The sequence below is a fragment of the Gambusia affinis genome, linkage group LG15, assembly GCF_019740435.1.
Source record: "Gambusia affinis linkage group LG15, SWU_Gaff_1.0, whole genome shotgun sequence".
In the NCBI taxonomy this organism is placed as follows: Eukaryota; Metazoa; Chordata; class Actinopteri; order Cyprinodontiformes; family Poeciliidae; genus Gambusia; species Gambusia affinis.
Window position 1 is genome coordinate 8993954 of NC_057882.1, and position 24854 is coordinate 9018807.

At 37.2% G+C, this 24854-nt stretch overlaps 1 protein-coding gene across 5 annotated transcripts in view; it reads left to right on the forward strand.

Annotated features, from left to right (window-relative positions):
- Positions 1–24854, forward strand: part of cadm2a (cell adhesion molecule 2a) — a 231010-nt gene that overhangs the window by 174019 nt on the left and 32137 nt on the right. For all 5 annotated transcript variants that reach the window (XM_044139743.1, XM_044139745.1, XM_044139744.1 and 2 more), the window contains 2 exons: positions 9199–9351; positions 12502–12639. In XM_044139743.1, the coding sequence (XP_043995678.1) occupies positions 9199–9351; positions 12502–12639 (291 nt within the window). The remainder of the gene's footprint in view (positions 1–9198; positions 9352–12501; positions 12640–24854) is intronic.

Here is a 24854-nt window from a genome sequence, read left to right on the forward strand (position 1 = left end):
TCTTAATAACTGTTATCTTATTAAGCAGATAACAGAAGTTTCTCTCGAAACATAATCTTAGCAGGGGGCAAAATGTTTTTAGACCACTGACTTTCTTTTCTCCTTCTTGGAATAGTGCCTTGGTGAAACACCCTTTCCTATCGGTGTGAGGATTGGTGTGGGGTTCTCTCTGATAGAAAAACACTTGACTGTAAATCTCCAAAGATCCCCAACAAGACCCTTCTCTCCAAGACAAGGACCATAAAACATGAGTGGTTAAAAAAAAAGAAAAGAAAAATGAGACGAAATGTGGGCCTTGGTGGGATAAAGGACAGGAATTAAAGATGCATTTTATGAGAGAGCTTGCAAAAGCTTTTATCACCTATGGAAGAAACTTTTTTTTTTTGACCTTGAGATAGTTTCTGTGCCGTTTCTCTTTGGGCATTGTCTTTGTCTGAATGAAACATTTAGTTTTTCATTAAAAAAACAAAAAAAAAACACAAGATCTTCTTATTTGCGTTTTCATTGTGCTCATCCAAACAGACGTTATAATTACTAAAAGAAAAGGTCTGTGAATGTGTTGCTTGCGATTTATCTTGTAAATCAGAAAATCTGGTGTCAGGCACATGTCAGCTCTGTCTGTACTACAAAGCAGGTCAGAGTAAGAAAGAGGTTATGCCTTCAAATAAAGCAACAGATCCGGTTAGTTCTGCATGCTTTAGTACAGCTAGTTATCTCTCACAGGGATCTTCCTTAGATAAACAGGAATACTTTCCTACTTTTAGACACTGGCTTAATCTGTCTCAATGGGAAGAGAGTACAGAGCTAAAAAGAAGCTTTTTGTGGAAGAATGTCTTCTGATCAAAAAAAAAACAACCTTTTAGGAATATGTGCAAAAGCTTTGTGTGGCACATCACCCCAAATATACCATCCCAACTGTGAAACATGCTGCTAACCACATCTTGGTGTGGCGTGGTTTTTGTCTGGAAGGATCGGGAAGCTAGTCAGATGGTTTAACCTAAATGAAGGGCAATCCTGATGAAAACAATTTTAGAGGCTGCAGTCGTCTGTAAACTGGCGCAGAGGTTTACCTTCCAGTTGAACGGTGCTAAATACGCTGCACTACAAAGTACAAATGGTTTCGATAAAAACATTCCTATGTGGTGGATTGACCCAGTTGACGATGACGACGATGACGAATACTTTATTGATCCCAACAGGGGAAGTCCAGGCATAAAGGAATCAGTGGCAATTAGTGGAGAGTGATGTTTCCATATGTTCTCCATCCAATCTGTGTTAACTTGAATCCTTTTACAAAGGAAAATGGCCGAAATAATACAGTCGGTAGATGAAGTGGTAAACAGACTTACAGATATAATCGCAACCCTGCTAAATATGAACTTTTATTTATTGTAGAAGATATGTGTAACTTTCCTTCCATCTCACATATATATTATTTTATGTTCATCTATCCCACAATATCAGAATAAAATATATTAAAGTTTAAGACTGTATTGGGGCCAAATATGAGAGGTTAATGGAGTATGAATCATTTTGCAGGCTACTGCACATCACCCCCCCAAATTTTCTTTACTTTGTAGACATCTGGTCTCCTGCTGCAGTCTTGAGCTGAGGAGAAAAAAAAAATGCTAAAAAAATACTATTGAGTTGATGGGCAAAAGCTGTCTCCTCAGTGACCTGCTTCTCACAAGGACTTAATGAAGTGGGGCTGGTGACGGTGTCCCACTGAACTCCACATGGCAGGGAGAGACTGATGAAAGAAAATCATCTCTGTCACAGGGAAAAAAAATCTCTGCAAGCCAATTACCGTATGGAGAATGGCACATTTTACATATCACACAGCCTGCTTTATCTCAGCGACGTACAACAGGTAATGGAGGTTGAGGAATCACTCAAGCTACAGAATGCATATGAAACTATTCAGTGTGGATTGCTTCTGTTTGCTTTGCTCTCCTTCTATCTCTCTTACAAACACACGCAGACAAATTCAATGCCGAGTTGGGTTGTTGACAAGGAAAAGAGAGCGTCTGCATCCAGACAGAGACAGCTGAATGTACATTTTGAAATTTGCACTTTTCTCATTATAAAACTGTGTCACTTGAATGAGCAAACACCTGCCAAGGTTCTGTCCTAATACACGCTGTCCCTAGATAGATGAAGGGATGGGGAGGAGCGACATGGGAGAAAGCTGGAAAGGAAAGGGCAGACGGGGAAAGAAAGAGAGATTATAAAAGAATGAAGGGAAGTGTGCAAATATGTTAGACAGAAAAGGAGTCAAGACTGCATTGGGGATGCATGTGTTATTCATGTCTGTGCAAGCCAGATGTAGAAATGTAATTAACACCCAACACACACATGCTTAGAACCATTTTTCTATATTTGAATAACTGGGACAGAGGTTTTGCAGAAGACTGATTGATAAGTATCCAATTTAAATGTCTAGACATGTCACAAGAAATAAGGGCTAAAAAAGGCTGAGCTTGCATATTGATAATTTAATAAGTAATCATTTTTAGTAATACTTCATTACAATATTGTTCAACGCTCTTTTATTTCACTGACATAGGAAGAAAAACTCTAAAACTACACTAGAGTCTGGCATTGACTTACAGATGTAAAGCCAGATTTACATGGCAACACCATTAATAATAATAATAATAATAATAATAATAATAATAATAATAATAATAATAATAAATGAGCTAATGATGACAGAAGCAAAGTAGTTTGTCCTGATATGGTTGAATCATGACTTCTAAATTATTGAGCTCAATGGACATGCAGAAATAATGAAAGATGGACATACATTATGAGCAAGCGCTTCGGAAACATGACAGGCATCGATGGTCCACACATTGTAAACCTCCGCACATTGAAACCTGTGTAAATATTGCTATTTCATAACACCAACAAGTTCGGAAGAAAAACATTGTAACAACAACATAAACATATTTGTTTATAAGAAAGAAAACACAAATAAGTTTGCACAATTGAAACCTATAACAAGAAGAACTGCTGTAAACCTACTTCTTTATTTTACAAATCATCATTAAATGGACTGAACTTATATAGCGCTTTTCCAGTCATTTTGACCACTCAAAGCGCTTTACACTAACCAGCGTTTCTCAATTCCGGTCCTCAGGTCCCCCTGCCCTACTTGAATCTATGGGTGATTAACAGGTTTCTGCAGCACTTAATGTTCATGCAATGATTAGAATCAGCTGTTCTGGAATAGAGGTACATCTAAAACACATATGTCAGAGTCAAGGCCCGCGGGCCACATCCGGCCCGCGAGAAGATTTTCTACGGCCCCTGGGATGATCTTGATTTATTATTAGAACCGGCCCGCAGACCGCAGCAAGCCGGCACCCCGTCTGAAAAAATGCGAGATGCACGCCCCCCCCCGTTCGATCCTCACAACGCGCACGCACCCCCCCCCCGCAGGAAATTTACGTAGGCTTGGGCCGGTCCGCTGCACTAGACTATATGCGTCATTTAAAAAAATTTCAATGAACATTCGATCAGTCCGGCCCTCGGCTTGTAGCTAAATTTTTTATTTGGCCCTCCGTCCATTTGACTTTGACACCCCTGATCTAAAACATGCAGAGCAGGGGGGCGTGAGGACTGGAATTGAGAAGCACTGCACTAGAGTCACATTCACCCATTCGCACTCACAAATACACACACATTTATACAACAATACGCAGATCGGTAGGCAATTTGGGGTTAAGTGCCTTGCCGAGAGGCACATCGACATGTGGCAGGAGGAAGCTGGAATCAAACCTACAAGCTTCCGATTGCAAGATGACTACTCTACCATAGAGCCACATTCGCCCACATTAAGAATTTTCAGACATTTTAAACAGATCATATTTTGTATTTGTTAAGATGGTTTCATTGCTTACAGGCAGAGCAGATTGTAAGTCTCCATGTACTACTGTGTGCTGGTTTATGCACTCTCCATTGACCATCAGATTATTTAAAATAATGTGTGAGATGTAGGAGGCAAAATGTACTGAAGTGGTAAAGAAAAAAAAAATTATTAGAAAGCAATTGTTTTAGTACATATATTTAATTAAATCTCTTTTAAGATAAGAAATAATGCAATTAACAGATAAGGAAGACTATAACATTTCTTGAAAATATTCTGAACTCCTGGATCTTCCTGAGTCAAAACCAACATTTGGGATATTGGATGTACACAGAGGAAACAGACCGTTAATTACTGTTCATGCTTTGTTTTCATTAACTTCCCAGCAATGATTGCATATTAACATCCTATACAACATGTTTGTATCATTACAGTAAGCATCAGTGAGGCTGCCAGTTCACTGAACATGTTCCCTAGGAATAAAAATGTCGCTTGTAATTTAATGGAAACGAGCCATCTCGGACTTTCTCTCTTTGCAGCTTCCTTTAGTCTCAGTTGTTTTCCCCTTTCAACGTTGTGCCTCTGTTCTCACCCTCAGCAGATTTTAAAAAGAGGTAGCTGACACTTGCCCTCTCTGTTCTGTCCGTTTCTGTTTGGGAAAAGAGCATCATGTGGCTTTGGTGTCGCGGTCGTTTACACGCTGCTATCTGATCGGAGTTGGCTGCATTCAGGGAAACTTTAACAGAGCCAGCAGTCATCAGCACTCGTAATTAGATGGAAAATCTTTGTGCATCCGCAGGCTTTGGAAGAAAAGTGCCACCACTTTGGCAAACTTATACCTGTCAAGTCTTGAGGGGCTTTGAGTTGATAAGGTTTATGCACTTAAATGTTTAATATATGGCTCTCTTTCTTGTTCACACATACAAATACCAAGATCTATGTACTTTCCAAGCAGCAGAATCTACAAAGGTGTATTGACCATTTGTTGGAGAGACAAATCAGACTTTGATGTTAACAAATGCATCTTTACTTTCTGTCCATCTTTATAAGAGACAAAAGCTGGAGCTCGTTGAGCAGAAAATATGGTTGTACATCCAGTAAATAATCCGTCAAATACAAATGTGCTATTCTTTGATGTTGACAACCACACTATCCTTCATGAAAACACTGAAGACTGTTAGTGCTAATGGTTTGTAATGGATGGCAGACTGCTGCAGTTGCTGATGAGTAGCAACGGATGCATCCCTCCTTTCTGGCTGCTCTGTCAATACCCAGCCTTTCACTTTGCAGAGTGTGGAGCAGAGGTTATGCTGCTAAGGCTCTGTTTGCTTTTACTTACAGTGTTCACATGAAAGCCCAATGTGCTAAAAGCATGAGTCTTCAGGTCTTATTATTTTAATGTATAATAAAATGTCTTTAATCTTAACTGGCATATAGAAAACTGTCTGTCAACCCCCAAACCTAAGCAAACTGTTAAAATAGGCAGCCTATCACCTATTTGCTGGTCTGACCCATTTTGGTTGAAATAACATCAGTAAGACACTTGTTGCTGTTTGCCAGTCTCTAAGGAAAATGGCCTAAGGAAAGTTTTACTGTGAGATGTTTGAGGGGTTTCTTGCATGTAAAGCCTGTTTCAAGTCATCCCACAGGATCTCATTGAGATCTAGATCTGGGGTTTGACTCGGCCCAGGCCTTTCCATTTCTTACTCTTATTCAGCCAGGCCCTGGTGGATTTAATGGTATCGTTTTTCATTTTTATGTTGCAAGGTTCACTTCTGATCCAGCTTGATATTTTTTTTATTACAGGTGGTTTCACATTTTTGTTGCTATTCTAATTTTGGACTCATTAGTCTATTTAGCACTGTTTAGATAAAGAAGTCGTGGTCTTTGTCTACATTCTATTGGGAATTTATGTTTACCCAGAAAGCAAATAATTTCTATTGTCACATCTTTTCTGTCAGGAAGATGTGGTTCTTCTTGGACCCCCTTCCACGTCCACTGTCGGTATTTTCTGAACTTGAATCTCATTTTAAAAATCAGTGGAAGAATTTAATGATATAGGTGGAGTTGGCCTTCTGGTCTAAAAGTCTTGGAGCTCATCATCCACTCATCAAAACACCACTGGAATAAGACTAAAAGATGGTCAGTGATTATTAGAATGGTTTGATTGCTGCAATGCTAATAGAGTTTCCCACTGATTATTAAGGACATATTCTTCATTCCGTGTTAAATGACAATGGTCCTCAAGTTTATAAGCAATTGTATTTTTAATTGGCCATGACATTTGGATGCTGGTTATGACTCGTATAAGCTTATTATATTATTCTGTTGTTACACTACATAGTGCAGTGTCATCCAAGCTTGTCAAGTCGCCGAGTTCATGTTTATATTTTTCATTTTCAGTAGACCAGCAGGACTGAATACTCTGTGTGTTTCTCGGTTTCTGGATGTCTCATAAATTGCTTCTCTAAAAGAAGTGTTGAGGAGAGGGAAAGATGAAGGCAGGGTTGCATTGAGACAGCTAGTGAGCCAGTAAATGTATTTTCTGACATTTGGCTGCTCATAGTTCCTTGCCCAAAGCAAATAAGAAAACAGTTGAATTGAAGCATTGTTTAACTTGCACAGGTTAGTGAAGCCGCTGGAGTAGACAGAATTAGGTCTTGGGGTGGGAGGAAGCAGAAAAAGTGCTACTCAAGCAGGATAGACAGCGTTTGTGACCAGAGTGAGCTTCAGTAGTCTTGTATTTTTGTCTTTCGCAAGCAGCATACAACATGGAACATACATACCACATCTTTTCAAGATGGGCTTCTTCATTAAGTGAGCTGGCAGCGCATTTGACTAAAACTAACTCTGTGGTCTTGCTTTGATGACTGTGTGTGTTCATTCGTGCACAGAAGCAGAAATGGACTGTCACAGGTGTAAAGCCTAAAGATATATCATGTGCTTACAGTATATCAACATGTCACGCCTGCTCAGAGTCGGTGTACGGCGTGTAGAGATAACCAGTGTTGCGAGGAACAAGAAGGGACAGAACAAATTCAGTAATAAATGAGAGTGAGCAGATGTCGTTTAGTCAGACTGATTCCAACTCTTTTGCCATTTACTGTAGGGGATAGGCTTGGATGCAGCAAAGCAATTCTTAGCATCCCATGACTGACTGAGATGACATCAGACTTTTTGCTATTTTTTTCTCCATATTTGTTCACTCTGTGAACGCTGCAGTAAACATGTTACAACAAAACCACCACTACAATGCCTGATTCTTACTCTTAACTGGGAGTGAATAAATAGAGCAACTATGTTTTTGAGAAGATCATCCAAGTAAGCTATGCCTCAAAATTAATTCTTCTCATTTCAGTTTTTTTTTTTTTTTTTCTTTGACTGCAGTGCCCCAAATTTAAATTAAAGTGTTCTTTTCCCATCTTTTCATACTTGGCTTGTTTTGGCAAGAAGAATAACCTTTATGAACTTGTGAGCTTTTGAAATAAGAGAGTGATTAGAGGAATATTGTGATGTGGTAAATGTGCAGAGGGCAGCAACAGTTCTCTGAGATTTCCATAATGAGGCAGTCTATGTCTTCATCTTCAAGATGCCTTTTGCTTTTTAGCCTGCTAATGACACATAAAAGCTTTAATTTAAACAGTAAACTTGCACCTACTTTTCAGAAATTGTATGCAGATTATTGGTCTTGGACGAAAATTCACACACTTGTGGTATTGATGGTACTTAATATGATATAATGCTGCAAATAAGAGTCAATTCTGTTTTAAAGCAAACCGTCTGGTTTTATTGGGGGTTTTATTCTCACACAAAATCAAAGTCAAAGTTTTATCGTCTTTCTGACCATGCCACATCTTATTATAACAGCCATGTGTAATATGAAAATAAGATTAAAAGGGTTTCAATAAGTTAAATGAAGCCGTTCCATTCCAAAAAACACCAAAAATTGATACTTGTTTTGCTCAAGTTCCATATATGTAAATATTTATTTGCATTGTGGTCCAATGCTAGGAAGAGGTGTATATACATCATAATTGTGCACTTAGTACAATTATGATGCTTTTGGCTTGATGTGAGGACACTCAGGGAAGCTGCAAGCATTTAAGGCTGCTGCTCAAATGTATTGAAATGTTTGCTGTGTTTTTCAAAATGGTCTTACTTGGTGTTAACATTTTTGTGTTTTATCAGTTGGACCTCAGGAAGACTGATAACCAGTTTGGTGGAAACTAATAGAGATACTAATAAGTAAACAAATATTGACTAATGAGATGTCTACTTAGGAATACATATATTTTCACCCGTAGGCATAGATTTGTTCTCAGCACATACCGTCAGTGTATCAGTCACACACACACACACACACACACACACAGCTACACACGCAGACTGACATGCAAAAAAACATTAACAGCGAAGGATCCTTGGGTGCTTAAATTAAATGGGTTCTGTGGAAATGCTTTGTTCATGCAAAAACAATCCATGAATGGATCCTCTCTTCAGCAAGGGTCATAGAAACAAGATGAACAGAAATTGTTCACACAACTGACAAATTCAAGGGGTCTTTTTTTTAATGCACAAATTTGTCCTTTTATGTGTTTTGGTTTCAGAGCTTTGAATGTAGCCTTTAGATGAAAGTGACAAATCCTGCCAATTTTCAAGGTGTCACTACTTTCTGAAATTGTAGTGCCTGTTCCCACTGAATCACAGAATACGGTAATCCAAAAACATTTCAAATACAATAAATAATAATTTCAGCAGTAAAAGTATAAACTGTACAGTGAACACATCACAGCATAAATACCCAATCTTTATTTAAAATGTACTGAGTTTTAGGAAAAGTTTATCTAATTTCATGCTTTTGGTTATTGCTTTTATAAATTTTGTGTGTTCTTATTTTGATACATTAATTAATTGTGGGGGGGAGGGGAGGACGGCATCACGTATTTTCTTTGTTTGACCTGCCAATCACTGATTAGAACCAATCAGACCAAAATCATCCAGTTCTCTTGTACATCTCTGGTTTTAAGTTTTATCCAAGTATGGTTAAAATCAAAAGAGGTTTATTTGGTTGCAAGAAAACCATTTCACCACCAACAACTTTTTTGTGCAGAGATTTTGTTCTTGTGTGAATGAGTAATGGAGTTGTTAAAATGACAAACTTGCCATAGAAGTGATATAAAAACAGGGTTTTTATGTACTCCAATAGCAAGGTTTGCTTTTCACCAAATAACATGAATGCACTAAAACCTCCACCCAGTTGCTCTGTTAAGACGTGTATTTTACATCAGCTTGTTCTATTTCCTCCCTGTTCGTGTCTATATACGCAGCTTTAAGGGACAACCGGATTGAGCTGGTGCGCGCCACATCGTCAGAGTTGACCATCAGCATCAGCGACGTCACACTGGGTGACGAGGGCCTGTACACCTGCTCTCTCTTCACCATGCCGGTCAGAACAGCCAAAGCTTACCTCACCGTCTTAGGTAAGAGCATTTTATACCAATTGCTGCATGATGTCTTTGTCTTTCGTTGTAGAAAATGTTTCCACTAATGCCTTTGTTTTGATTTAATATGGTTAAAACTGCTTGTTGCTTTTGCCTGCAGCTGGACACAAACAACCAAACAAAAAAAAGAAAAAGAAAAAAAAAACAGACTGTTAACACCACTCCTCCCTTTCAGACATGTTTGTGTTGTGATCATCACTTTACACAAACATTGCTTCATTTCCTGCCTCTGGGCTTATTATCTTTCCAGTTAGTTTTTTGCTAATGTTAATAGATGTGCTCATGCACTCCAGGACCATTAGCTAGCTCTCTGTGTTAACAAGCGTTCTCAAAATTAGAGACATTAAAGGCGACCGCTCAATAAGTATGTGGGGGAAATTATTTTTGCAATGCTGAACAATACTTAATGTAGCGCGCCAGGAAACAAAGACGCCGATTTAATAATTATACAAAATGATCTGGGAATGGCCTGGTTTTATCAGCTGCTACATCAAGACACTCAGTGCTGGCAATGAACACAAGTAAAAATGATTTGGAGGAAACATTCAAACGGCTTCATACTCAAATCTGTTGGACTACACATACAAATATGTGTTTTTCTGTTAGAGGAAGGAAACAATTACTCGTGTAATAATGACACAGATGAAAGCAGTGGAATAATCAACCACTAAAAATACTGTATCATCAGATTCATACTTACAGGAAAATTTACATGTAATGAATTCCTTTCCAATGGCTGCACTGTGGCGCAGTTGGTAGAGCTATTGCTTTGCAGCAAGAAGGTCCTGGGTTCGATTCCCGGCCCGGGGTCTTTCTGCATGGAGTTTGCATGTTCTCCCTGTGCATGGTGGGTTCTCTCCGGGTTCTCCAGCTTCCTCCCACAGTCCAGAAACATGACTGTCAGGTTAATTGGTTTCTCTAAATTCTCCCTAGTTGTGAGTGTGTGTGTGAATGGTTGTGTGTCCTGTGTGTCTCTGTGTTGCCCTGCGACAGACTGGCGACCTGTCCAGGGTGAACCCGCCTCTCGCCCAGAACGTAGCTGGAGATAGAAACCAGCAACCCTCCTGACCCCATTAGGGACAAGGGTGTTAGAAAACGGATGGATGGATGGATGGAATTCCTTTCCAATTTATCACATCTCACTCAATATCGCAAACATGATTATGTGATAGTTCATAAAGAAAATGCTGATATTTGAAGTATTTTGGATGTGTGCATTAGATATAGTTCTTTTTCTATGTTTACAGTTACGTGTAGAATAAACTCGGGTTAATAACTGTCACAACCATCATTTTTCTGCCCTATGAATCATTCACCCATTTTCAGGTTTGAATGATTCATAGGGGAAAAAAAATTATGGTTTGATAAAGAACATCAACAAAACAACATTGCTCTAAAATAATCAGGTACCGGATTGTGAATAACTGGGAAGAAAATAAATAGGAAAGTAGCCGATGCCTATTTGAAAACGTTAAAAGATAACTATTAACCAAGAATCATGAATAGAAGATTACACTAAAGCCTGACTCATTCAAAACAAATGATAAAAAATTAAACCTGGCTGAAAAACAACAACTCACTCCTGATGTTATGAAAAAAAAAAACAACTGTTAGTTTCATTTAACATTCAAATTAAATTTTATTTCATACCATGCAGACTTTAATTTTAGTCACTGAAAACAAAATTATAGAGGGCCTTAGAAAAGTATTTGTGAATCCATCCACACATTCGAAGGCAAATGTTTTATTTTCAATGTCCCTAACCCTGAGAAATTAAATGGGAAACTTCTGCCATTAGGACCTTAACCTTTTTTGCACAAAATGAACTTGACTACATCAGATGGATATTGTGTTTAATCTGCTCCTATTCAGGTGAGAAAAAATAAACTGAGTCATTTTTGTCAAGCTACAGTAACGTATCCACAAAAGTAAACATAAATTAGAATTAAAATGTTTTTCTGTACTGCAGAACAATGCCATCGAAAACCTACAAAATAAAATGTGATTCCAATTGTTTCATTACATGAGTAAAGTCAGTTCTTGCTGAATACTGCAGCTTTTGTTGACATTATGTATTCAGCTTTTACGCATTCACAAACAGTAATCATCAGGTCCATGTAACTGTGCCAACAACTTAGCACAGTTAAATGTGGAGGTGGTTAGGCAAACAAGGCAAGAGTCAGTCAATGGCATTGACTGACAGACGTTGCAGTCATTCAGCCCGAGGCAAACCTATTGCTCACTGACAACGGAAGGGCAGATGCAAGTCACTTAAAACACTCATTACAGGAAAGGCCAGTAATTAACATTTTCTGTACAAGCCTGTGGCCTCTTACCTGATCATGAGCTTTTGCTTACCCACATGTACTCACATTCAAACTAAAACAAGCTTTTCAACTTAACATTTGTGGCTTGATTGATGCCTTTTGGGCACTGGCTGTTACCACGGTGATAGCATGTCAATTAAAAAGTCTTACTGCTACAATTAGTGTACAGGAGTGTAGCCGTGTGAATGTTTTTAAAACACTACTTAGCGTTTAAAATGATTTATTTCGTTGATTCTCAGACTTACTGTGTTTGAGCTATTTTGCAAAGATCAGGAAAACATTTTGGTCTCTAAATGTTCGAAGCTCATGCAGACATACACCGAAAGACGTACCCCTGGTTTTTTTGTTTTGTAAAACAAAAATGAAAACCACTTAGAATTTCCCTTTCACTTACCAATTATGTGAAAATCTGTGCTGGTTAATCACATATGAACTCAAAAAAAATACATGAATTTTTAGGTATGCGACAGAATGTGAAAAAGAGGTGTGTGTACTTTCCTAAGTATACTTACATAAAACAAATAATTACAGTAAGCAATAAGCTATATGGAGAGGTGTTAGTATTTTTTATTTTTTTTGTAAAAAAAATAATAAGCAAAACCTCTTAACTGTATGCCAATAAAAGCCTGATGTGTCCTGGAACTGTTTGGTGAAGCTCTGGAGTGTGCTCCTTAATCTCTCTGCATGTGGGTAAGCTACTGAAAAAAAATCCCAAGCAGCCATAATAGAATTATTGCTGCATAATGACAGACTGTGGTGCCTGAACTATTTCTATTGCTGTGATTTCCATTCCATCATCCAGGTGTGCCAGAAAAGCCGGAGATCAACGGCCTGACAAAGCCAGCCCTGGAGGGGGATCACATCACTCTGACCTGCATCACTCAGGGAAGCAAGCCCGCTGCCGACCTCCGCTGGTTCAGGAATGAGAAGGAAGTCAAAGGTACCTCATGTCTGCATTTGTATTTAAATGCATCACGCCTATTGCTGCACAGATGCTGAATGACAACAGCCCAACCGGATAATTGGTGGTTTTTATTCAACAACAACACTAACAATAAATGAGTGTTCACTTATTTCAATATTTTTAGTATTACCAAGAGTAACCTTACTTTCTATAAGTTATTGTTACACAGAGTGACGTATTTCCAGCAATTTCTTCCGATTATTTTGATTTTGACTATGGCTTACAGCTAATGAAAAAATAAAAATTCAATTTCCCCAAAAGTTGAAACATTATAAAAGACTTCTAAAAAAAACAAATAAAAAACAGTTGAATTGTTGGTCTATTAAAAAGTATGTACGTCTTTGTGTTTGACCTTGAAGCACTGACCGCAGCCTCTTAGTCTTATAATTCTCCCAACATTTTCTTCAAAGGATGTTGTTTCTCAGTTTTCTAGACAGTTGCTCTCCGGGTTGCTTGCTTGTCTTTCCTTCCACTCAACCTTCCAAATTAAAATTCTCAATCACTAGCTTCTTCAGCAACGACCTTCTGCGTCTTTTCATCCTTGTGAGTCTTGCTGTATCTACTGGACTACTGATCAACTTTTTATTGGTCCCATAAAGTATTGTTTATAGTTTTGCTTCTTTGATTGACCTACTTAAATAAATTAGCTTTTCAGTAATATTTAATTTACTGAGATGTTCCAGTACGTTCACATGTAACTTCACAAGGAGAAGTTTCTTCTAGCGGTTTATTTTTTATTTTTTCTATGGATTTTGTAGTGATATGTGGTTCCACAAATCTGCTTACCGGTAATATAAATGGTGGATAATTATTAAAAAACAAAGTATTAAAATAGTGGGAGGTTGTTCTTGATGGAACATGTTTTGCATTGACATGGTATTTTTTGGTTTGAATAATGAACACAGCAATAGTCTTTTCCAACGTCCCATCAGATCATTTTCTGAAACAAAATTGAACCGCCAGTCGGCCAAGAGAAGCAACTTTATTGTCCGTCGTTGTTGTTTACAGATGTTTCCACATCAAATTTATGGCTCTACCAGGAACAAATACAAGCTTGGCATGTGAAAATGAAAAAATATAATTAACTGCATTAAAATCTTTTACACATTAAGATGTTTCTAAATAATTAATCAAAGTTAACACATTGAAGTCCTGGCACCGATTAAAAGTTAGTATATTACTCTCTTAATAAACTCTTCAGTTTTTAGGAAGGTTATCTAAAATAAGAACCATTACTAGTTTAATTGGAAAGGAAACATGAGCAGCACAGAGAAAATCTTTGCCTACATAATCAGGAAGGACAAACTCTAATTCAGAATATATGAATCAAAGAGAATGTGTACATAAATGAGAATAAATGAAACCTCAACAGAATACATAAATTAAATTGCACTCTGACAGAAGAATACCATTCTGCAATAACATTATGCCTCTTACTGCAGAAAATGCATGTATCCTGCAAACAAATGGAAGTTCACTACCTACTTACAGCAACTTCTGCTCTAGACGTTTGAAGAACGATGAGAGTTTTGCTTTCCACAAAAGGCCTGTTGGGTGCTGCCAAAATTATTCATCTCTCTGCTGCTCAGCTGGAAAGTAGCCCAGCTCTGCACCAAGCTGAGTGCATAGCATCCATGCAGTCTGGTGGAGGTAAAATTACTTTCACAGAACTATGTAATGACACCTTGAAGATATCTTGATGCATCCAATCAGAGGGATTTGGTCACATGCAAACATTTTGTGGACTTGGATTATATGTGCTCTCAAAGTTCTGTTCTTCAGTCTGAAGTTGGTTGTTTTTGTGAGTTTTGGTGTCACTCCAGAATGACATCAGTTTGCTCTTTACTCAGTCAGTGGAAGTAAAAGTAGTCCTCTCTTAAGCCTAGACTCTCCAAACTTTAAGAATATTATAAAACTCTGCCCTCTCAGCTACTGCTCAACTCTTTTTCCTTCTCGTCCTCTTCTGTGAAAGTTACTGAGCTTTTCTCTGACAGATTGACAGTTTCATCCTGCATCCAAATTCTGCAACTGAAAATAAGAACAACTTTTTCGTCGCCAAGCAACCTAAGCTTGGAGATGAATTGTGTCTGTGAAGCTTTGTGAATTACCTCCCCTTTGGAGGCAACACAGACCACTGTGAAAGTAGTACAACTCCGTCCATCTATTGACCAGTTGCAAATACAGTGCATGATCTATTCAATAATATACTTTGTGATTGATATGGAATGCAGTCATATGTAAAAACTTACACTTCACGTTATAATTTATTACTGGCATTATGTAACTGCTGGAACATATAAATCACTAATATGTTTTTATTCCATATTAGTTATTTATCCTGGAGCAGATTCAGCATTTACCGTCTGACCTAAGATCACTGCATTAGGTTCATCCTTTGGTTCTTCTGCATTACTTAATGAGTTGATAACATCCTCATGTATAGCTAGGGAATCAACAAGTCTTGAAATTCTGACATTTATGTTTATCACAATCTGCCTTTTCAAACTGAAGTGACTATTTAGGGTCAAGCAATATGTTGTGAGAAAAACAACTGCAGGCGGACTCTGTAACTGTCTTAGTGCTGTGTATTAAAACAACAATATACTAACAATGCCTTATAAACATGCATCTGATCAAGTTTGTGTGATAATTCAGCACAATCCTGCTTTGGCTGCTGCCAACTGCACTCTTGTGTTTGTTTTCTTCCTTCTACTCTTTTAAAAATATTTCTCAACTTTATGTGAGAATGTTAACGTAGCTGTTGCTAGCGTCTATCCAAAATGCGCCTGAAAAGAAAAAAAGTTGTTAAAGTAACAATGTGAGCTATGCCTTTTAACATGATCAGTCGTTAGTCTTGCAACTTTTTGAACAAAACAGCAGAAAGGCATCTGTGATACATTTGGAAGATTGGGGCATAAAATGATTAGATTAAGCTTTTCAGCAAAAAATGAAACAGATTCTCCACTGAATCAGCTGAAACCTGCAGATGAAAGGCACTCAGATCATCAGCACAGTGGCAGAACCTTAATAGATGTTATTTGGTTGAACAGGAAAGTATATTTAATGCAAATCATGAAATGTAAAATCAACCCTTTTTTTTTTTTTTGTAAATCAGTACAAATTTGAAAATGTAAATATAAACAACCCTTTAAATTACTTGATTGCATGAATAGATGTTGTCAAAATATTTGCCTAACCCACCGGATCACTGCCACTCAGTAATGAGAATAACAAGCAGCCAGGTGCTGCACAACCTAAAGCTCAATTAACTGTTGTACAATTTGGTTTATAAAAAGGATTTCAAATGCAGAGCTCAAAAGCTTCACAGATATGTGGTTTATTTTTACTTTTCTCATGCAGGGGATTATTGAACCAGATAAGCATTTTTTTCTTCTTCCCAAAGCGTGCATAATTTTTATTTTCAATAAATTAGCATGTTTATTTTTTCTGCTTTCCTAGACAGTGTTAACACTTACATCTGACACAAAATTGTCCCTCTAACTCGATTTTGCTTTTATCTTAGTATTTTTAGAACCTTTCCCCTATTTGCATGACTTTGGCAAATTATTTTACCTCGTAAGTGAAAACGAAATGTGTTAGTGCTTGGTATTCTCCTTATCCTGTGCACTCATTAAAAAGACCATTAGATATTCCAGTAATTAAAGAGTACACAACAATCTGTCACCTAATTAAAGATATGATACATGTGGGGTGTTTTATACTTTTTCAGTTGAACTAATTACTATATATTTGCAACATATTACAAGAGTTCATTCTCTACTTTGTTATACCTTGTATTTCCCATCTGAAGAACGAGCATATGCAAACAACACAAAGTACACCAATTAGCAGCGTGACCACTTTTCTTAACAGGCTTATTTAGTCTCCAAGGGTGAATAATGCTTCTCCCAGTAGCGCACTTCTGAGGAAAGAGCTCCCAGTACAGAAAAATATAAGCCAGTTGGGATTTGATGCATTTTTAAATGAATTAATTTACCACCAGAAGTTTCCAACTTGTTCCAGATATTTGTAGTTAAGGTGATCTCTAGAGGATGTGAAATTTTATTGATAGTAGCTGCTTTGACGGACTCCTCAGGTGATTATATTGGAAGTGTTGTGTGTGTTGATGTCAGAAGGTTAGTCACAGCGACAAAGCTGTTCTCCCTTAATTCAGAAAGGACAACACGTATGTATACTCCACACTGCACGTTCCTTGTAGCACCCGTAAAATTCACAAGTAATCGTGTGTTTGCATACCAAAATGGCATGCGTTAGGAAATTTTGAGTCATTTAAAGACACTAGTCAGTGGCACTTTTATACTGACAAGTGTGCATGGCAAAAAAACAACCATCTTGTTAATAAGGCGGTTCCATTGCAGGATTTCTCAAATAAAGTCATTTGAAAGCCACAATGGGACTTTTCTGTAGCTATGAACACTTTCAGAAAACCTAAACTATATATCTTGTTCATAATAAATTTTAATTTTCTTCCAATAAGCTAATTCTCTTTTTCCATAGAAGCAGACATCATAACAAATGAGCGGTCCCAGCCAGTGTTTATTCACCATTTTCAGGCCAGGAACTCTTCGAGTGGTACCACTAGCTAACCGCCTCTTAATTATATTGGTGGGAATGCCTGCTATTTGCAAGTGATCGACTCGCCAGAAATAAGACAGGACAGATATGATAGGCAGCCTTGACCTCCATGGCCTTAGAAAAGGACTTGTTGATGGAATTGACACAAAGAGATCAGCTCTATGACAGTCATTGAAGTCTCACTGAAAGAGAGCAGGATGGCTTTTGTCTATGAAGAAATAATCAGCAACTGAGTATCATGTACTTTATTTAAATACATGGCACTATTGTAGCTGTAGAGTAGATGTTTGGCGATATCTTAACTGGTATTCATGTCTTAATAATAATAATAATAATAATAGTATTCACTCTCAATAAGCAACATGCCCCTAATAATTAATTATTAGTATCCAAGCTAATTGATAAATAAACAGCTAATCATTTAGCTCAATCAGTGAACACTCACTTGCTCTGCACTTCTCTTTCACAAACAGTCTGCTGGTGTATAATGGCAATTATACGTCTTAAAAACATTAGAAGGAAAACTCCATATGAAAGTCTTCTGGCTGTTTTCTCTCTGTGTTAATTTGCATTATAACACTATTTTTTGTTTCACTTTTCTGCTGCTACAAAATAGTTCTTGAAAGTTGTGAAGACTGTGAAATGTCCTATAAAAAATAAGAACTAAACCAGCATCCGATTTTTTTTTTCACCAGTCATTAAAATAAAATACACTGATGTAGTCGTATTCTTATTAAATAGGTTGTTGAAGAATTCAGTTCTAATAATATCCTACTGTACCCTTAAAATTAGCTGATTAAGTAATGTGAATCGGTTGCATTAAAAACTTAAATTAGACAATTGTGTAGTTTGGAGACTAAGCTATTGTAACATAGATGAAAAACATAGATTGGAATCTTTTTGCACATATAAAATCATGCTGGTTGTGATGTTGTTCTATTTTCAAAGAAGTTCCTGCTAAAGGTGCAGCAAAAATGACCATTTAAAATCTAATCTGAAACAAATGTCAGTGTAAGATTTTTGCTAGATCTGCTGTTGAAGTCAATGCAGTCAGTGTTTGGCCCCTCATTAATTCACTGAAAAGACATCTGCCGGTAGATCCCATTACACCTTTTATACTCTGGCCTCAGTCCAGACAGCTCAGTCTGGTATCAGGCATTAAGGGTTTCCCAGGATCCAGATAAGCAAGGAGATTAGGTGAAATCGATACTGTTCTTCCACACGCTTTTAAATAGATATCTGTGTTATCGCTCTTTTTAATTACATGGTAGATTATAATTAAATCTGTTATCAGAGTTATTCAGAGTCGTGTAGGGCAACCTATCTCTAAAAGGAAAAACAACAACAAAAGAAACTTGTTAATCTAACATGCTCCGTGTGGACAGACTAGAGATTTTCATTCTGATTTAAAACAACATACATTAAATCAAGTATTTTTTTTTTCTAAATATAAAGTAAGATGCATAAATTTAACACAACAAAGACTTCCTTAAAAATCTAAATAATTATTTTGACACCATACTGCCTGTAGTTTGGGGACTAAAGAATTTACTCTAGAAAAATTAATGTTTGACCAATGAGGTTCATCCACCAGCTGGTCATTCACTGTATGCTGATTTTTCAGCTCATTGACTCTTAAGATTTAACTTATTAATATTAAAACACTGTTTTCTATACATCAAACTGTGATGTTTGATATTTTTACCATAAATTAAGCTTTATATATCAGAGTAAATTATGACTTCTTGTTAGGCTCAAGTACATTGTCTAAAGAGTCTATTTGAAATGAAATCTCTGTTTACAGTTATTTTTAGAACAGATGGGCATTTTATGTCCCTGGGCCACATCTGGCCTTTTAGATGTCCATTAATTCATGCATAAAGTGTTAATTCCACACTCAAACCTAAATTGGCTTTTAAAAAATAACCTTTCTTTTAAGGGTGAATGTTTGCGTTTCTTTGTTTGGGATGCTACATTGCCATGTACGCCTTGAAAATGAGTTCTAATTTCACATTTTTCTAATTTACAGTAGCAAGAAAACATATTGAAGTGAGAGTAGCATTACTATAAAATAACATCGCTCAAGCAGAAGTACAAAGTATGGTGCAGCAAAATTACTCCTAGTTGTACATTGTTTTCAAAAAATGTAATTCAATAAATGTAACCAGTCTAAAAATGTACCAGGGCAAATTGCTAATATTACTCAGCCCTACTTTTAAGCATTTATTCATGAAAGTCAAAGGTAAAGTGGTTCTGTTTGTGGAGAACAGATTGATGTCTAGAGGGATCAACATCGTCAGATAAACATAGAAAAATACAAGAACAGTTACTGTTACTATTATTTACAGTAGCAGTAATAGAAAGTTTAGTTGGTATATCAGAGTTTAAAGTTCAGTTGCAATAACTACTCTTACCAGCTACTGATAAAAAAAAAAAAACATACTTGGAGTTTATTATTGAATATATCTCAGCCAGTGACGGCCTTCAACAACAACAAAACTTGCTCAGGTGGGCTTTTGGGAACCGCAATTTCTCACCTCTAATATTGAGTATCGTTCAGATTACTATTCATCTAAAAATAGCAAAGGACGAAATATGAAAGTTAATAAATATTAAGCAGTGAGAGCTCAAAGAAAATAATCTGAAAAGCTTGAAGAACTAATAATCAGCATCACTTTAAGACACTTTAAAGCAAAGTATCAATCTGGAGTAGTTCAAAAATACAGTTCTAGCGAGTCATGTCATGGTTCTCTATTCATTTGCCCCAAAAACTAAAGTGTGTACAAGACAAAACAAAAAAGGCTTTTCAATTCTGTGGTGAAAAATGCATTGATCTCATGAATAATACCATGTCTTTTCAGGCAAGTTTTAAATTAGCATCTCATTGTTATGTGTGATACATTTATCAGACATGCTCAGGACCTGTTTACTTCAGCAAAACAAAACAAAAAAATCTTTTCTCAGGACTATGATTGACAGACACATTTGCACATAATGTTCATCTTTGTCAAACCAAAATTACCTTCCTGTTCCTATCTGACTCCTTCTAGCAATGGGAAGAGGTGTGGATTATTGTCAGCTTGTTGCAAACCCCCCATCACCCACCTACTCTAGAAACATAAAAAAAAAACAGAAACAAGTAAACCTGAAACTCTGCACATGTTGCTGTTCAATGTATGTATGCATACATGCTTGTGTGGGAATACGTGGGTTGCCCTTGAAGTGTTCATCATCCTGACTGGATCAGTGTGTGTACAATGTGAAAACCCATCTGATTGTGGGGCAACCATGCCGGGAATAAATGACAATTGTGACATATTGGTGTGGGATCTGGGGGAATGGGGAAGATTATATTACCGGCAGAACCACTGAAGCAGTCCATCACCCATTCACCATGCAGTTAACAGACACCCTATGCTAAGTATGGGGGTGTGTGTGTGTGTGTGTGTGCTTTTACGTGCCTTTTTCAGTGTCTGCGTGAGCAAAACAGACAGATGGAGCAGACAGCCTGCATGTAACGACATAAGCTTGTGTGCGTGTGTGTGCGTGTGTGTGTGTGTGTGTGTGAAACGGAATCCAATATTCCTATTTCTCATTCTCTTTGTCCCTCGGATCCCTTCAGTCCCCACCCAGTAATGATATATTTCTATCTCAGTTACACACCACAACCCAGAGAGACCTCCTCCAATATCACCACATGTAGGAGTTGTTTACACACCGCTGAACCAGGGGGAGCCGCGTGGAGACCAAAAAAAGACAGAGATGAAATGAATATTTATTTCAAATAAGGGAGAGGATCTTAGCTATCTGACTAGTATTACCATACTCTCTGACCCAAACTGTAGAGGTTATTACTTCATCATGTTGCCCTGTAAATCTATTCCAAAGAGACTTAGAAGGAAAAACGTGGGTTTGATTCAAATTCACTTGCAGTCACATCTTTACACTGTCAAACTTTTTTAGTCAAGGACAGGGAACTATTACTGCTGACATACCTCGCTCTATTTTAGGTCGTTGTCTGCTGGCTTTTCAATCTGCTATCACTCAAGTCTGCCTGAAGAAGTCACACGGTGACTGAGCAAGCTTTTGAAATAGTGCTGCGTATTTCTTCATTTATGGGTAATTGCCCTGGACAGCTGTGGGTAAGAGCAGAATAAGGAGGCCATCATTATTCTAAAACTCACCCCAGAACGACCAATTGAGGAAAGTGTAAAGGAGAAGGCTCCTGGAGTGTCCGTGGAAGAAAATGGTTGATAATATGAGTGACATTGCGAAAACTAAAAATAAGAATCGGGTTTGGGAATTTAAAGAAGTTTTCTAGTTAAAAGTGAGATACAGCCAGTTTGGCGGTATTTGACAACCTTGTTTGAACACTATTTAAAAAAGTCTGTGTTGGGATTACATTTATACTACCCGGCTCCCTGGGTCGTAACAGATCAATGACCATTAAAGATGTAATTTCAAGATGCCTCCTGCAAGTCACAGCGGCATGAATAAAACATACAGTCACAAAAATACATGTTCACCCTTTCTATCCTGTTACACGTGTACCACAAATAAGCATGCCCAGTTGATCAATATCAGATTTACTGAAATTTGTTTGGCCTATTTTGATGTTAAGTGGATTCAGCTGCTTGTGAGAGTATTTTCACCCAAGGAACTTTTTTACATTTTGCATTTTGCACAGCCATAAACTTGAATGTTTGAAGTTTGTTTGCGAGTTTACATGATGGAAGAAAGCAAAATAGCGCGTTCTGGCATAAGAAGAGTAAGATATGTGATTTTGGAAATATTTCACCAGAAAAACATCAGGAGTGTGATATATTTTCATTCTACAGTGGGATGATTTAGATCACTGGTGACAAACTCCAGTCCTCAAGGGCCGCTGTCCTGCAGTTTTTAGATGTACCTCTGGTACAAAACACTGGAATGAAATGGCTTAAGTACCTCCTCCTTGTGTAGATCAGTTCTCCAGAGCCTTGCTAATGACCTAATTATTCTATTCAGGTGGTGCAGCAGAGGCACATCTAAAAGTTGCAGGACAGCGGCCCTTGAGGACTGGAGTTTGACACCCCTGATTTAGATTTTTTTTTTAAATCCAGTCCTCGAGATCTACTGTCTCTGTTTTCACACATCTGAATCAAATGAATCAATCACTACAAGGCCTCTGCAGAGATTAAAGATTCTGATGAGCCATTTGATTCAGCCGTGTTAGAGAAGGGAGCAATCTACAAGTTGCAGAATAGTTGATCTTGAGGATTTGGGCACCCCTAATTTAGATCAAAGCATAATCATGTCTAAAAATGGCCTGGTCAAAGTTAAAACCCCAATTCAATTGAGATTCTGTGGTAAAACTTAAAAATTTATATTCTATAACATTTTCCATCTTATCTTTAAGAGTCTGCGTCAATTTGACAAAATACAATAAGCGAACATTTAATCTCTTGATAAATATGTCCTACAGACAAAAGATGTTTGAGAAAAGTCTTCCTAGCATTATGCTGCTATCATCATGATTCACAGTGACTAGAAGTTTTATATTTGGATTGTGCAAAACTAAATAATACTTCTTAAGGCTCTCCTTCAATCGTGTCTTTCTTGACCAAGTTTTGTGGGATGTTGAATGCATTTTTATTCAGGAGTTTTAGACTAAATGGGGATGAAAACAAATGCCTAGCACCCTTTTGAGTAAGTTATGCATAGTTTTCGTTCAACTTAGCAGTCTTTCATTATTTTCTGATCCACTATTAGATAACATTCCAATAAAAATCTTCAAAGTGATGTTTGTAATGTGAAAAACTTATTATAGTCAGATGCAAAAATAATAAACCAGAACATCAAAGGCATCCTAAGGTGTTTTTTTTGGTTGTATTAATTGCATGTAACTTTGAGTAAATACGACTTCTTACAAGTATTTCTGATTCATCTCTTTTTCTGTCACCATAAAGTGCGAACAGGTTAACTGGCATAGCCTTGAGCACAGAAGTAGATGGGGGTAGGACTTCAACAGCACACTGTCTATGCACGTTACGGGAAACATTGTGGAGGTGGGCCACCTGTCTCCATTTTAAATGCCAACGCGCCAAGACCGACCGCCCCTCTCCTTTTGGAGTGGAAAGTCATCCTCATGAATCCACAGCCGATACGTCTTAGCTGTGAATGCTTGGGGAGTGTCATGTCAGCGAGGACATTATGACACAGGGCTGCTAGCCACTGATAAAGACTCTCCTAACATCCAACAGCACTCACTTCTCTTAGTCATCTGTTAGAAAAGCAGACTCTCTGAACTGCTACAAAAGGGTGGTGGATTTACAACAGTACTTATTTACTTTGGTTCTGAATAATCTCAAATTAAATGTGCATCTACCACAAACTCCAGTTTAGCTAAATAGTGCAATATCACAGTAAAAATCCATGCTAGGGCACTTTCATTAGAAAATGAATGTAATGTAATTATCCTCCATATCTTCTTGAGGTGCAATCCCAGCTGCCACTGTTGTTGAGAAGCAAGTCACATTAATCTAGACAGATTAATGGTTCATTCCAATCTAAAACTTACATAGTTGGTTTATTAAAATCCATGCATACAGTACATACAATGTCTCATTGAAATAAATGTAATGAAAGAAATTTTAACACTTATATAATTCCTATTTCCAAGTTAAGTAAGCAATAAAATCTCGCTGAATCTTTAGCTAAATTCAAACCTAATCCAGGAATATGGTTTAGTGCAGGATTCAGCAAAATTTTCAGTCCAAAGAGACATTTTTGCTCTCACACCTTCTAAGTAAAATTTGTCTAAAACCACAAAACCCACGTGACCCATGAAAAAACTGTGAAAGGTATAAAACATTTTAGGGAAAGTAAACTGTTTAATTTCTTATTTCAGGGCAAATTTAAATGCAGATTACTTGACACATAATTTGTGGTCCGATTTTGTTAATTTTTGTTGTTGTATTTATTTTTGGTAAGACTTGTTTGAAGCCACTGTGAAAGGCCCACAGAGCCACGTGAGACTCTGGACCCACAGGTTGCAGACTCCTGGTCTAGTGGGAACGAAAAGATAGAAGAATGGCATTTACAGTGCTTTCATAAAGACTGAAGAGAACAGCATGAGGAAAGGTGATTCCAGCAGGCAACAGGTCACTTTGCCACTATACATTGTCATTTTGTCCATTTTGTGCTCATGTGCACATTTTTCTATCCAATTATTTGATTTATAATTATTTTAAAGATATATTAATTTTTTTTTTAATGGCTGAGCATTTTTTCTCAAAGCAACCTGTTTCTGTTATTCTCATGTTTCCTCCTTTTCAGATGATTCATGACTTGTGAGATATGACAGTTTAAAGTATGTCTGCTCAGAGAATCTGAATTTATTTTCATCACAATATCAGGATATCAAATATATTAAAATAGCAAAATAGGAAGAACTGCTTAGACTGCAACATACATGTTACTTGTATATTACCAATATGGCTTTAAGCTCTGCATACAAATAATCCATTTGGACATTTAGATTATCTCTACCCTAAATGTCCATTTCTTATTTAAAGTTGAAATATTTCTTATTTAAATGTTCGAGTTGTCCATGA